Source organism: Alligator sinensis, unplaced genomic scaffold (assembly GCF_000455745.1).
Source record: "Alligator sinensis unplaced genomic scaffold, ASM45574v1 scaffold256_1, whole genome shotgun sequence".
NCBI lineage: Eukaryota > Metazoa > Chordata > Crocodylia > Alligatoridae > Alligator > Alligator sinensis.
Genome location: NW_005842139.1, coordinates 1982116 through 1998444, shown reverse-complemented (window position 1 = coordinate 1998444; position 16329 = coordinate 1982116). Strand labels below are relative to the sequence as shown.

Genomic DNA, 16329 nt, shown 5'->3' with positions numbered 1-16329 from the left:
AAGAATAAGAAGACTATATTTATGGCATTTTTCTGAGAGGCTTTCAGGTCCAGTCCATGCTTCAATACAGGTAAATGAAGTTAAGTGTCCAGCTGGTAAGTCTATGGGGGGGAAGGGATATGGTGGGGGAGCAGACTGAGGCCCCCCAAGGTGAGGGAGGGAGTGGGGCAGGGACAGGGGTAGGGGTAGGGGCAGGGGCAGGCACTGCCAAGCCAGGGTAGTGAATGTGACCCTGGAAGTGGGATGGAGCCACAGGTAGCTTGTCCAAGAGGTGTGGGAGAGCTGGGAGGGTGAGGTGGCTCCCTGCTGCTGCATGCACCTCCAGGGGAGTCATGGGGGGCATATGCCCCCCCAGATTTTTGTGCGGGGTGAGGGCAGGCTGCCTGCTGCGGGCTTGGGGCCAGGGACTATGCGGCACCACTGGGAAGGGTGGCTATAGGGTGGGCTATAGCCACCCCTAAATTCCTTGTAGCCACCCCTCCCAGTGCCCTGCCCTCCCAGGTAAAGAGATATTTGGGCTTTTGGCCCCTGAGGCAGTAAGGAGGGCTTTTTTATTAAATTGTGGAAAAACATACGAGATGCAAATTACTGCTAAAGTAGCCACTTATGAAATAGTTAAGCATGCTGGCATTTAAACTGTCGTTTTTAGGTTTCATACAATACCTTAAAATGAATTAGGGTTGTTCATCTTTCCAGGTGTTTCCAAAAGGTATGCGTTCTTGTGAAGATAACAATATACAGATTTATACTTTATTCATGTTTTCAGTGTTATCTTCAGAACCATAACTTGTAGGGATGGATTTACAGGACACTATATATTAGATTCAGATTACTATTATTACTGGAATATTTGTTTGGGAGATATATCTACTCAAGACCATCAAAGCACTTCTTGCTATTAACTTAAAGAAGATATTAATTCAGTGCAGTCTGTACTTCCTGATACGTGATATGCCTATTAAATATAACACTGAAAAGTTCTCTCATAGCACTTCATTCCATCCAGGAAGAGCACACACCAACTACTGAAGCTTCCTTAGCCTGACGAAGGGTTTTTGAACCCGAAAGCTTGCTTAATAACTATTCTCCAACCATTTGGGTTGGTCTAATGAAAGATATCAAATTCACCCAAGGAACCTTGTCTGCCTCATAGCACTAATACACCTGGAAATATTTATACTGGAATATTGGAAACAGCTTGCTGGTACACAGGAAGGATCTCAGCAGCATGTTAAACGGAGTTTGACTTTGTGGGGGCCCTAAACAAAGCTAGAGCTCTAACTAGAAATAAGTCCAAGTGGTTGAGGCCTTATAAGGACTACTTTAAATATTTTGGCTGCCTCACTTTCATCATCAGAAATATAACTTTGATCTAACAAATAAAGATGCAAGTAACTTGGGGTCTAATCTTTAGAGACACTGCCTACCCACCACTCCCATTGACTTCAACTGGGACACTACTTGCATTCAACCTGGCACTCTCCCTTCCTTGCTTATATCCTCTAACTAGGCACTGGGCATAATCTTATTTTAAGATATCTTACAAAGTACTTTCCTTTTGAGTTAAATATCTCACGTTACTGAATTAATTTGTTGGTTTGTTACATATGTCTAATTTCTGAGCAGTATCCCTACTAACTAGCTACAGAATTATTTGCCATAATGCTCCATTATAGGCATACTGCATCCAAAGAACTGGAAGATGCTTTACTCACAGTTTGGGAAGGATAAAGTCTAAACACTTTATTGCATACAAGAGGTAACATTTAGCTTTTAATTACTCTCACAATACCACCTATATGAAAACAAGAAAAGAATTCAAAGAATGTTAGGGTTACATTTTACTTTTAGAATAGATGTGTTAGGTTTTACCTGTAATTTTCCAGCATGAAAATACTGAGAAAGAGAAACAGGTTTATAATATTGAGCATCTGTTGATACAAATCCGTTTGGGAGCTCCTCATCTTCTGCAATGCTTCCTAGAAACTGACAAATTTTTCTGAAAGATACATGACAGAGTTAGATTACATATGACAATATATAGTATGCAGGTTTATGGACATTTCTGAATTCACAGTAAACTAATAAATAACAAAGTTACTTATCAGTAACTGAAGTTCTTCAAGACGTATTGTTCCCATATACACTTGTGGGTTTCCAAGGTTCACTTGTGGGTGTTTCTTACCCTGTGTTTTGATTGGAGACTCTTCTTTCTTAGCAGTATCAGCAGAGTATGTGTTAATCCTCAGTGGTTCAAGGTACTCCATGAAAGATATACATTGCAGCTCATTTGCCCAGTGACAACCCACTGTGTGGGGCTTGGGAATTTGGCAGCCAGTGAGGGTAGTGATATTAACTGCCACCACGAAATTTCTTGACCCATGAGCAGTCCTTGGGCTGAATGCTATGGCTTCGTTGGTCACATCTGGCTCGCAGGCCAGAGGTTGAGCACTTCTGCCTTATGGAGCTGCATATTTGAAGGGTGTAGGGAGAGAAAGGCAGGTGCTGGCTGGCACAGAATCAAACTTTTAAGGGTTGTAGGCTTACCTTAAACAAAAAAAAAAGTAGAGAAAATAACTCTTAGCACTCTTCCTAAGGTGTTTTCTGGGAGGAAGCTGTCAAAATGCAAAAGTTTGGGATTGTCTCTGGAGCTTAAAGGCTGTCAGGAAATCCACCAGTGCTCTGTTTCTAGGCAGGCAGCTGAGAGGAACTAAGGACAGGAACAGCGCACTGCCCTTTACCCTTTCACGTGGAACCACAAAGAGAGGTAGAGGTTTCTTTAGGCCTCACCAGAGCTCACTTTATGGATACTGATAAAACAATAAATCCTCCAGTTGAAGCTTAGGGCAAGAAATGCACCCACAAGTGAACATATTTAGGTGGATAATTACTCAAAGAAGAAATGATACCTAATATAAAAGTTTGTTTTCATATTATTGCCATTTTAACATAGAAAGGTGCACAGTCATTTAGAAACCAGACGTGAATAACAAGCAAGAATGATATCTGTAATGCTTGTCTGTATAAACCCCAGGTTTCTGTTCTGTTTTGATCGTCTGTTAAGCATGCACAGTCAAAGCAAGGCTTGAAAAAGCCTGGAAGGAGTAAATTGTTAACCTCCTGACCTATTTGTTAGCGAGCATGCATGTTTGATACTTGAGCTGTGGCGGGAAAAACAAGAGTGGCTGACAGGTGAGGGGGTGACACGCCTGAGGTCAAAGTGAGAGATGAGGGAAAGGCTGCTGCAAACTGAGTGATTGGCAGGCACCGTTGACCTGTGATTGGCTAGTTGTATGCCTCCCCAGAGCCAGTTGGATCGTTCCATTAGTGATTTCAGACCCTGATGTGAAGTATCGCCCTGCGTTGTACGTTTTGTATCTGGATTCCCTATTTTGCTTGTTTGTTATTATTGTTGTCCTGGTTCCATTTCTTCCTTGCCATTCCTGTCATACTAGTTATTCAATAAACTGACTGAAACAAGCCAGACACTGGTTTTATCTTGGCTAACCAATAATCTATTTCCCCCACCACTTTTCCAGCACTCTGATTAACACAATTAACACTTTAATCAGAGGTCCCTGCCAACAGCTGGGATATTCTGAATTTAATCTCTAATAAGGAACCCACTCACAAACAGTAAAGTATGTTTCAAGCTAGAACTATATATATAGGAACTCAAATATACATATTTTGAGTCATCTAAATAACCCCATTTGTATTAATAAAGATCATTTTCTATCACATAGAATTTTATCGCATACAGTGACCAGAATTTTATCACTGTTAAGAAACCTACTAAAAACCAGTGATACCGGAGTTTGAAAAATGAAGTCCTCAAACTTAAATTATGTAGAAACTCAGATACACATTCCGAAACTTCTGCATGACTATTTGAATTATCTGGGAATAACCATTTATATAACTTTTTCAATAAAGGAATTTCCTCCTTTACTTGTATTCCTGATTATCAGGGATCCTGGTTTTCTCTGATTTAAAAAAAATCCCCAATTTTCAGTTTATAAAAAGTAACACCAAATCCACATTTTTCCATGACTTAAATGAAACACTACTAATATATAGATACATATATAGTTGTGTTTCATTTTAATAATGGAAAAATGTGGATTTAGATTTACTTTTTTTAACCAAAAATTGGGGATTTTTTTAAATCAGAGAAAACCAGGATAAACACTGTGTATCCTTGCTGACCTCTCTCTTTCTCTCCTCTTTAAAACAACAGTTATGGATACTCTGCTTGGTGCTTCCTCTACACTTCTTTTTCTAGCTCTGCCCATCCCCTTGCTGCCTTCTTTCTGGATTCTCACTGTGTGATCTCAAGGACACCAAAACTTCTGTTTCCTTTTTATCTTAAGTGCCTATCTCAACCTCACAATTTCTTCTGCCATATTTCTCCTACAATGGATGTACTTTGATCATAACCTTCCCAATAGTTATGCCTTTCTTTTCTTTCCATTAAATTAGCTCCTCTGACAGCTGTCATTTACCAGCATCTATCACAGTTTACCTTGTACCTGTCTAAATTTGGCTGTCCTTCACCCAGTTCTTCTTAAGTAGAGAGAGAAATAAAATTAGAGTTCCTAATTACCCTAAGAGCCCAAGGAATCTTATGACTTGCTGCAAAACATTGAATAATTTCATAATATACTTTGTCTTTTAATAACTAAGGAGCTGTGTATTTTGCTACTTCTGCAGCCCAAGGGTTTTGCATATAGAAGGGGCTCCAGTCCTCCATCACTTTCTATAGTTCCACCCTCTCAGGGCTCCTAGGGACCCCTTGCAATTCTACCAATAGATGTCAGGGGTTCTTGGTGTCCCCCATTCTGCTAGCATCCCATGTGCTCTGAATCGCCAACCCCTTATTATTTCCTTCACCCTACCAGCGACTGTATGTCCTGCCATTCACTTCTCCATTATATCCCCCAAATCCCATGTCTCCTATCCCATGTACCTCTGCATTCAATTTTCTCCACCTCCAAGGAACTTGTGTGCCCTGCAGTCTCCCTTCTGTCAGTTCTGTGTGCCTCCTGCTCCTTCATCATTGCAGGTGTTCTATCTCCTCCCTCCACCATTTTGCCTTCTGCTGCTTAACAAGGGCTGTGTATATCCCTGATGCTCATACCACTGTTCCTCAGTCTCTCTCTTTGCCAGAAGTCTGTGTATCCCCTCTGTCCCTCATCTCCTCTTCTGTGTATATCACACACTCTGTGTGATTTTCCATTCCCATCTGCTAATCTCATTTCTTGCCTTTCTACCATGATTTCAACATTGTTAACTGTATTGGGGAATATGGGCAGAAGTAAGATTGGGGTGGGGGGTGGAAATTATGTTATGATGGAATGTTTCATTGGTTGTCATCAATTTGTTCCTTGATTTATAGATATCTACAGAGGTGGACAAGCAAACTGTTGCTTCTGAAGAGACATGGGATGTTCTCTATGACTCTTATACCCTCCGTTCAGATTTTCTTTCTATTTTTACCCAAATCAAAAGAGATCTGGCTATATGTGCCTGAAACACTCTCAGAAAATTGGAACTGATCAGAAGAGGTGATATCACAAGTTACCTATCATGTTTCAGATAAACGGAAATCCTGTGAAGTTTGGTGTCAGACTTGCTTCACTCAGCTAATGAGGCCCAGCATTTGATAAAACTCATCTTTAACTTAAAAAGTTAACTTTTATGGCTCAGATTCACACAAAAATAAAGTCTAGCTAAATGCAGTTTTTAAATATGCTTATTTAAAAACTGCATTTTCTTACTCAACAGATAAACTTAGTGTTTATTCAGATTCATATCTATTTATTTTGCTAATTCAAAGAAACCTATACTTTTCCCAATATAGTTATAGAGGAATAAGCACAATTTTTTCCATGATGCATCAATATAATTATTTAATTATGGTACTACCTAGAGGTCAGAACTAGAGTGGGACCCAATAGTGCTGGACACTGTGCAAACATGTATAAGAAATTATTCCCATTCTGAAAAGCTCACAGACTAAATGGAATCACTATCTAAGTTCCAGTTGCAAAATATTTATTACTAATGATATGTGAAAGCTGGAGAAAAAAAATTGATAGCTGTTTGTGCAGTTAGTTTCACTGTTTCCTAAGCATTTTATCTGCTACAGAGTCCTGTTTGGGAGGATTAGTCATAAAGTGTAAAGGAAAAAGAAATAACATTTAAAAGAATAGGAAAATTATTAAATCAGCACAATTTTGTATCATGATTTTAGGGGAAGGTATATAAAAGTTTTTAATTAAACTGTTGAAATTGAATATATTATATTGATATGCACCTCTAAAACTATTTGAAAGCAAATGAAAGCGCTCCCCTCTTTAGATAGCCAAGCGATTCTTCATTCCTGGATGGAACCAGGGGAAGATTATGGGGTGATGGAGCCATTGTCACCCTGGCCAGGACACGGCTGGGGGGGAGGGCTGCAGGTGTCCATGCAGGTGAACAGAAGATTGATTCATGTCAGCCTTGGGGAACCGCAACACCTGGCATGTAACACCTGGCGTCTGAAAAAATACATTACATCCAAGTACCTAAAAATTGCAGGTATCCTCTTCCTCTCCTATCTGCAATTCAAAGAGATATCTGGTGGACAAAGGGGCTCGCTACACAAAAGTTGCAGTGCCATCTGGTGGACAAGGGGGCTCATTATACGTCATTGAGTGAATTTCTGTTTTCATGTGGCAGATCCGTGGCTGTGTCCACTTAGTTCGTGGTGATGCAAACTAAAATACATTGGGATGTGTTTTACTTAATTGCAAAGAAGACATTTAAATCGCCAAAAAAAAAAATGTATGTGAAAACTGTAACGCAGTTAAATTGCAAAAAGGGCAATTTTCGTCACGTGTACAAGCGCTCAATGAAAGCAGATGGCTGGATACTACACTTCCCTTTATGATCTCAAAATAGGAGTACACTGCACCTTTTAAGAATAAGGCATAGCAACCTGCCCCTTTCTCTTTCTCTAAAATAGATTTTCAGCATAACACAAGTTTACTAATTTAAGAAGAATCACTTTATAAATAATTAACTTATACTAGGAAACTGTTGATTGTTAAAACAGCAGTGTAAATATATTGACTATCAGAGGGTACTAAAGAACAAGTTTCATCCATCACAAGTTGTTTAATTTTATTTGAGCTTTAAAAACTATTTGTTTAGGTAAAGAACAGAGGGAATAACAAAGAGTCTGTTTTAATACTTAAAAAAGAAAGAAGAAAATCTTTAATAAGGTATATAGACAGATGTTTTGGTATTATTATTTAGCATTTATTGCATTATTGATCTTTAGATCTAATTTTTACTGTGTGTTATGCTATTTTATAACCCAGTCATGCTTAAAAAGACACTTACATTTATTTTGCTGATTACTTAAAGTAAAAGATTAATGCCCTACCTCCTTTTGTAAAACAGGCAAAACACTGCTAATCCCAGAGCAAAGATGACAATTCCAACAATAGTAGCACCTGCTACTAAAACGGAAGATAAATGGCTCAAAAACTCTACATAAACAAAAACAAATTTAATGTCAAAATAGCATTATTTTATGTAACAAATTAACTTGTATGTTTCACATTAAGATTTATTGTATTGATTTACCACAAAGGAATTTTCATCTAAAATTTCAGAGGGCATAATAAGTTAGCATTTTCAAACTATGATATCATATCACATCATAAATAGTTATCTTAAAATGCCTGTGTTGGCTTTTTCTGCTCTAATTTTCCCTGGTTAATTATCATCACCTGCATGGCACAAAATTCTCAGTAATGCCTTATTTTAATTAAAACAGCTTTTTCTATTGTTAACACTATAACATGCTATCTATAACAACACTCAAGGATTTTATATGCAAATATTCTAAAATATGCCAAAGACTACTTTGGTCTCATCTCATATACAGCTTGAGTACCAACCATTATGTTCTGGAAACTGCCCCTTACTCCTAATCACAGCTGTAGCAATGGTAGTTTCAGCCCTGTAATATTTTGCCTCTACCTCTGCTCATGCACTTCAACTCTTCAGTTGATTACTTCCTAATAATATAATAGTTATATAAAAAGAATGCATATTTTATCTTAGAGCACATGTTGGCAACCTTTGGCTGCTGTGGGCAACTTCTTGCAACTCAGCCTGCACTGTGGGCTGCAAATCTCTGCATCCCCTGGCAATCAGCAGATGTAGGACCTTAGGGATGCCTCCTTTGCTGCTCCAGCTGCAACATACTGTTGATTTCCTGAGCTGTGGTGGGTTGGATCTGGCTCATGGGCCACAGGTTGCTGACCCTGCCTTAGAGAAACCATGGTTCTTTGAGCTCTGTTGGACACAGATAGATAACTTGTATGCAAGAGTTTTAAAACTGCTAGCCTAGGAGCTCTCTTTAATGATGATTTTAAATAACTCTTGGAACACTTCATAAGTTTCAGAAGATTAAAAGAAAACTAATGCTGAGCCACTACTTATAAAAGGTAGGTGGGAAACCCAGATCTGTCAGCCTGACTGATCCTGGGCAAAAATAATGTTCCTAGGACTTGATTAAAGCACAATTAAATGACAGAAATAAAATGCCAATTAATAGGCACTTACGGAAATTAGATCCTGTCAAACTAATCTGATATCGTTTTTTTTACGAAGTTACCAATGCCACTGCTCAATGCACTCAATCATCCAAACTCCAAACTGAAAGTAGGGTAGCCACCTTGGCATGACGTTGAGCATACAATCTAAAGTATATTGTGTGGCATCACTGCATTAAGGGTAAAAACAGATGCTGCTGAACTGAATGGCTCAGCTGTAGCAGGACAAAGCCTTGCTCATACTCTGGTAAATAGTTGAAATCTCTCCTCTGGCCTGGGGGGGTGGGGGGTGTCAAACTCTGACCCACAGGCCAGATCTGTCCTACAGCGCTGTGTCATCCAGCTCCTGGAGCTCCCTACAGGTCCAAAACTTTGGTGGCAGTGGAGTGGTGCCACCACTTCCCCCACTGCTAAATCTCTGGACCCATGGGAAGCCCCAGGCCCTGTGCACTGAATTCATTGCCCAATCCGAGCACATAGGGCTAGGTGGAGACAGTGCTGGCCCCAGGGCCCAATCCCGGTGTGGGGGACCTGGAAGAGTCAGTGCTGGGCCCTCAAGACCAAATCACAGCATGCAGGTGGTTGGACGGAGTAGTGCCAGACCACTGGGACCCAATCCTGTTGCACAGGTGGTAGGAGGAGGTGGGGCCTGGCCCCCCAGAACCCAAGCCCAGGGTGCAGGGGCAAGAGGCAGCTTTGTTGGATCTCTGGGACCCAATCCTACAGCATGGAGGACTGGAAGGAGTGGTGCCAGGCCAGCAGGACCAAATCCTGGTGTACAGGGGCAGAAAGGGACAGTGCCAGGCCCCCAGGGCCCAATCCTAGCACATGGGGCACTGAGGGGGCACTGCCAAGCCCCTGGAACCCACTCCCAGTAGGAGAACCAAAAGGGCAGTACTGGTTTCCAGGGCTCAATCCAGCCTGCAGGTGAGCCCTGCACCACTCATTTGGCCTGTGTGGCCAAAAGGTTATGCACCACTGCTTTATACTATCAATCCTTCAAGGCCCTAAACATCTTCAAAGAGCATCTTCAAAGAGCATCTTCCATTTCAGCTGATGGCAAATCCGATGATGGGGCTCTTCATCAGTTAATATTTTCTACTGAGGTCAAAAGCATGGTTGGCATTAAAACTTAGATGTGGAGATGGAGACCACCAACCATTATATTACAAGGGCGGTGGAAAAGAATATAAAATATCTTATTAAAAAGCTTATGCTACTGCAATGGGGTTTAGGGAGACTCTTCCCTTATGAGCAGGCTGTTCAAAAACTATTTATTAAAATCTCATTGTCCCTTTCTCTGAAGCATTTGGCACTGTCTATCATCAGTGACAGGACAGAAAGACATCAGCTTCTGACACTGTCTCCCATGCCATTCTTATTATTAGCTAAGGAAATACAGACTAGATGAAAGTACTGTAGGGTGGATAAGAGAAGGCCAGACAGACACTTGAACTGGATGATTTAGCCAGGGATGATCTTGCCTTGACCAGGGAGTTGACTAGATTACATCCTGAGGTCCCTTCCAGCCTTACTTTTCTGTGATTTGATGACATGGACTAGATAGTTCAGGCAGAAAATTCCTATATTCCTTGTTTCCAAATCTGAATGCAATACACTTACTGCTTAAATGGGACAGGGCACTATAAATACATAAAAGCAGTTCTCCACATTTTTCACTGGTTTCCTGTTAGTTTCTGTGTGCAATTCGTGTTGATAATTAACTGTAAAGAACAAAAGGGCACTGAACCCAGCTCTCCCTGAGATTGCTTCCTCTCCTTACAGCTCAAATCCTCCTATGACCTGATCTTAGGGTTGCACTCCAGATGGCAAGAGACATAGTAATGATTTTTGTCTGAGGGAACCTTCCACTCAGCCTACCAAAGCTTGAGTTAAACAGCCTTTACAATTAAAAATAAAATTTGGTTCCTGTGTTCAAGCTGTGTTTTTCACTGAAAATAACTTAGTATAGATAGCTAAAGATTGATGGGATGTGGGGAAATAATGTTTTTTTATGTGGCTATAAGTTCTACCACTGATACTGATTATTAAATGTATATTTGCTCTTAGATACCTATTAGGTGATTTATAAAACAGCTTACAAACAAAAAATTGTGAACAAAATGTATAATGAGGATTGGTGGTCCTGTTCCAGCAGGCAAATGCTGAATTTAAAACTTTAATTTTAAAACTTTATTTTAGAAGTACATTTTGTATTTTATACACACAGGTGAAATTTCATGCCAGCAACAGGTCCCATAGAATGGTCTAATGATTATGAATCTGTTAAGGCATACTGGTTCTTAAACAGGCTTTTCCACTGAGGTGGTTTTCATACTATGAAAGGAGTTTCTTTTCAACTAATAAAAGAATAAATATAATAAGTATATTTTATATATGAGTGTTTGTCATGCATCACAAGCTTTGCATGTGCATAATTTACCATGCTTAGAATTATCTACATAATTAATTACATAGCTATTTATGTAGCTATCATAATTACAAGTATACAGAAGCAAAAGGTGGTGTGCAGCCCCAAGTCTCTTACAAGAAGATTATGGAGATTCTGACTAAGGCACAATCCCTTCTAGACTTCTGTGAACACATGGAAAATGTATCATTCCCACTGAGGGAAAAGAAGGATTAAGCATTCCCTGTGCACCCCAGACAATGCTATTATGGGAGGCTCAAATACTGTCACACTGAATATACTTTTTTAGCTGCAGAAGAGTCATTCATCATTTTGTTTGTATTATATAATCATATTGAGAGGGCTGAGAAAATGTCTTTTAAAATGTAAAGCAGATCTTCTTTGAAAGTCTGCCTAATAAAGTTAACTGGCTTAATTTACAATTTATAATCATAAAATGAAATGTAGATCAATCAGTTTACCTACAGGTACCTTTACACTTTCACCATTTGCTGATCGCTTCCTTCTTCCTTTGTTCAATGCACTTGGAGAAGAGGGTTTTGGAGGATGTATCAAAGATGTTGATGAATTCTCTCCTCTCTTAAGAAGGTTTTTATGCTTACTACCAGTATTCTCAACTTGCCTGTGAGATACAGCTGCTTTTCTGTCTCTAACTTTTAAATCCTCTTGAGCATAACTGATTTTTTTCTGTTTTATGTTCCATAAAGGTAGTATGCTATGCTTCTTAATTTTTTCCACTTCATTTGGAAACATTGTTTGTGCCATCAATGGTGGGAATAATGTATGTTTAACATTTTCAACAGAGCCTGTAGTTGGAAGGACAAAATTTAACTTTGCAAACTCTGTACAGTCATTTCTGGAGGAGTATGCCATTCTTTCTACTCCAAATGCTGTTCTTTCTTTTTCAGATATATGCCCATCATCTGCATTTCCTTTCCATTTCTGTTTTCTGGAAGCTTTAATTTTAAAAGGCTCATCTTGTTTTCTTTCATGAATGGTAGATTTGGTTTTATATACTAGCCACATTTTCTGCACAGTGTCTTTTCTTTTGTGAGGGATCATCACTTGTGTAAAAGATTTCTGATTTGCTTCAACAGATATTGCAGCTATTGCTTTAGCTTTTTTCTCTTTAACCTGAGCCATTACTTTGGTCCTCACTTCATGGAAGCTTTTACACCATATATATTTACTGTCATTAGGTCTGTGTTGTGAACTCCCTGTTATGTATGCATCTTCCACCTCTTTGTTAGTTGGGTGACCTTTTTGTAATACTATGGCTCTTTGTTTCACTAGGTTTAAAAAGTTTGGAAATTTAGTATTAGGCCTCACAGATATTTTTCCTGATTTTCTTTCCCAAGTGCTTATTCCACTTGGTTTACTCTTTAGAGAGCTTGAGCTTTCCTGAAACCCTTTAAGGAAGTGTCCATATTTCTGAAGTTCAGTATGCTGACTTTTCTTGTCTGTACTTATTAAAACTTTTCTTGCATCTGTTAGTCTTTTATGCTGATTTCTTCTAATTGCATTTGTTTTTTGCTGGGCCCAAGTTTCAGAACCCATTTCAGCTAATTCCTTTTGTTTGGCAGATGTTAAAAATCTGTCATTAGTGTGCTTATTTTTTTCCTTTTTCAGAGTTTTAATATGATAGTGTTTTCTTTCAAGAACCATCTGATTTTTTATTATGGTTAATGCCAAAATACTTTCTAAGTTGTTCATATTTTTTCTGGAAAGTGCTCTTTCAACTACTGGCAATAAATCTGCCTTTGATAATGCTGCAATAATTAATGATGGTTTAGTCCCTAAGTATTTAATACATGTATCAAGACTGTCAAACAGTTCTCTTTGAAATTTCATTCTTGTTTTATTTGTAGGCTTTTTTTCAATAATTTGGAATTCATTCAGTAGATCTGAATTCATTTTATGTTGACTCAGTGTCTTAGTGTCTTCAAATTTCCTAAGTTTGAAGATTTTTCTTGGTTTTTTTGTTAGCTTCATGTTTGTTTCAGTTAGTTTTCCATTTCCTGTCCATTTTCTGGAAACCTGTGCTTTCATGCTTTCACTGCCAATCAGACGCGGTTTATGCTGATTCATCAAAACATTTAGAATATCACTGAGCAGCTTTTGTTGGTGCTTGTACCTGCCAACTTTTTGTCTAGGTGCTTTTGATTTAGTTTTAAAATTTTTGTAATTTCTACCAATTGTAGAATTGTTCTGCTTACCACCATGAAGATTTTGACAAGTTTTTTTCCATGCTAACTGTGCTGAGTTCACAAGTAGTGATGTCTTATTTGAAGAATTGTTTGCTGTTACTAATGTTCCTAGTTGATGTTCTTTTACATGATCTGCAAAACAAACAACAAAATATTTTTTTAAATGGCTCCTAAAATATACTTGTGAAAAATAGAACTTTTACTTCCATTGAACATTGGCTTTGACTTGAGTTAATAGGTGGAGAAATACTGCAGGATTCCCAAATCTCAGGAAGCGGAGAAATACTGTAGGATCCCACTGACCCGAGTGCTGCAGGATCCCTGAATCCCAGTAAGCAGAGAAATACTGCAGTATCCCCAAATCCCAGCAAACAAAGAAACACTATAGGGTCCTACTGATCACAATATTGCAGGATCCCCAAATCCCAGTAAGTGTAGAAATACTGCAGGATCCCATTGATCCCAATACAACAGTATCCCTGAATCCCAGCAAGCAAAGAAATACTGCAGGATCCCAGAATCCCAGCAAGCAGAAAAAGAGTGAAGGATCCCAGTAAGCGGAAAAATACTGCAGAATCCCACTAGTTTTTGCCATTTCATACTTAAAAACATATACTATGTCAGGATTTTCCTTTGCCAGGTAATTTAGTGCAGTGTTTTTCAACCAATGGCATGTGTCCCACTGGTGGGACTCAAAGGTCATGTAGGTGGGACTTCAACTCGCTGCCCAATTGAAAAAATTGGTTGTTTGCACTTCAAATAAATGAATCAACAGGTATCTCGAACAGTGCAATTTTGTGGGTTTTTGTTTTTATCATGGTGGGACCAGGGTTTTTTGACAAAATTGTTGGTGGGATGTAAGGTGCAAAAGGTTGAGAACCGCTGATTAAGAGTATGTATAAGATTCTCCAGTTGATGTAGGGACTCCTGTAGCTTTTGTTTCAGGCCATATGTTTAATTTGCTTTTAACATCCAGGTATCTTTCCAAAATACACCCTGCAATAGCAAACTTCTCCTCCTTGCATGTCTGTAGGGTGGCCATTGAGGTACCTTAATAGAGGACAGCTGCATTTAGTGTATAGTGATCATGTTCTTTTGACCATTCTGAGTTGAAGGACGTCTTTCATTTGGGCATTTTGAATTAAGGGTGATGTCAAACTGATTTTGAAGACAAACGTTTAAGGGCGGCAAGCAACAGCCATAATGTAAGGATGTAATTAGGAAGCATGACAAATAGGACCTTTGTTGGCATTCACAGGACCAGTACAAACACGGGATTAATTAAATGACAAATATATTAACCAATGAAGACAAACAATCTGAAGTTCAGTTGTGGGTTGGAAGGTTGGGTGTCTCAAGAGAAAAACAGAGGACATAAAGGCGTTTGGTTTCGTATCAATAGAGGACAGACTAGCAGAAACTGGACTGTCCTCTATAAAACCAGACGAATGGCCATCCTACATGTCTGCCACGTACACAGAAGTCCCAGTGACTGCTGTGTGACTCAGTGGCCCAGCACATAGTCTGATTTCAGCTTCTCTCCATTTCCAGGGTCCTGCTGTGTCAGTCCCACCTCATTTAGCTCCTTATCCAAGGCTACGGACTTTGGGTTGCCAACTCTATTCATCACATGACAGTGTGCAGGCTTTGTATCCGGAAAGCAAATGCACATGATCCTGCCTCACTTAGCTCCTTATCCAAGGCTGTGGACTTGGGGTTGCCAACTCTGTTCTGAGAGGTTTCATCACACGACGCAACATTCATGATGGTGCGCAGGCTTTATCTCCAGAAGGCAAATGTACGTGACTATTACATTAAAAAAAAACACCCACGGGAGTATTGTATAAATCGGATTCAACGATCCATTACTTCCTAGTCTCTTGAAGGCTCAGACTAAGTTTATTTGAATCTCATTTATCTTAAGCAGTCTCCTGGGGATTCATCTCCAATTCCTGGAGACTCCTGGAGGGTGGGCAACGCTGTGTGAACTCGACGTGTGATATTATCAGCAATCTTATATAAGATATTATACAGGGTCTTCATAAAATCCTTGTGCACTTTTAAACTTTAATAACTTAGGTTGTAGGTATGATAGAAACAATCTGTCAATGGCATTTAAAAGCAAATTTATTAAAGTTTTAGGACAACTAGAGTACACAATGCTAGACTTCATAAGTAATAATGAATTTATTCTTAAATAAGATGGAGCTCTGTGCCACTACGCTCTGAATGTACAAGTTCCTAAATGACGTTTTCCCAGAGAAGTGGGTAGGTGGAGGTGGACCAATTGCTTGACCTGTTGCCACTGGACTTCTTTTTATGGGGAAATGTTAAAAATGTAGTTTACTTGTCACAACCATGTTCTTTGGTGGAGTTTAGGGCCGGGATCACCACTGCAATTAGTGCAGTAACTCAAAAGCAACTGGGAAATGTTTTCAAGGAGCTGGAAGATCACATTGAGCATTGTATCACGATGGATGGCAGTTATGTTGAAGTCTAGCTGTCCTAAAGCTTTAATAAATTTGCTTTTAAATGCCATTGACAGATTGTTTCTATCATACCTACAACCTACATTGTTAAAGTTTAAAAGCGCACGAGGACTTTAGGAAGACCCTGTACACGATACAATAATACATAATGTATTACCTATACATCTATGACCACATATAGACATCTCCCATATCTATAATAATACATCATATACTATCTGTGCACCCATGAATACATGTAGACATCTCCCATATCTATAATACATATTATCTGTGCACCTATGAACACATGTAGACATCTCCCACATCTATAATAATACATCATACATTATCTGTGCACCTATGCATACATATAGACACCTCCCATATCCATGAATCTATAATACAGATATATTCTCTATGGATTCTTCCCCATTTTTTCTGTCCTATCCGGGGGTTTGCTGCTGCCAGTTGAACTCTCCACCCTGGCTTGAGCTGCACCACGAGGCTGGAGCAGGGACCCGGGAACCGCGCGCCGGATCCCCGGCCCCGTCCCGGGCCTCACCCGCCCGCGGCTCCCTGAGGCGGGGCGGGCGACCCAGCGCGGG

General features: G+C 39.5%; 1 protein-coding gene across 1 annotated transcript in view; it reads right to left on the bottom strand.

Moving 5' to 3' along the window:
* The window catches only part of LOC102371221, a 76730-nt gene that overhangs the window by 9474 nt on the left and 50927 nt on the right, over positions 1-16329 (bottom strand). The window contains exons 4-6 of the mRNA XM_006025313.3: positions 11508-13385; positions 7436-7541; positions 1873-1999 (exon numbers count right to left, since the gene is read on the bottom strand). Coding sequence (XP_006025375.2) covers positions 1873-1999; positions 7436-7541; positions 11508-13385 — 2111 coding nt within the window. The remainder of the gene's footprint in view (positions 1-1872; positions 2000-7435; positions 7542-11507; positions 13386-16329) is intronic.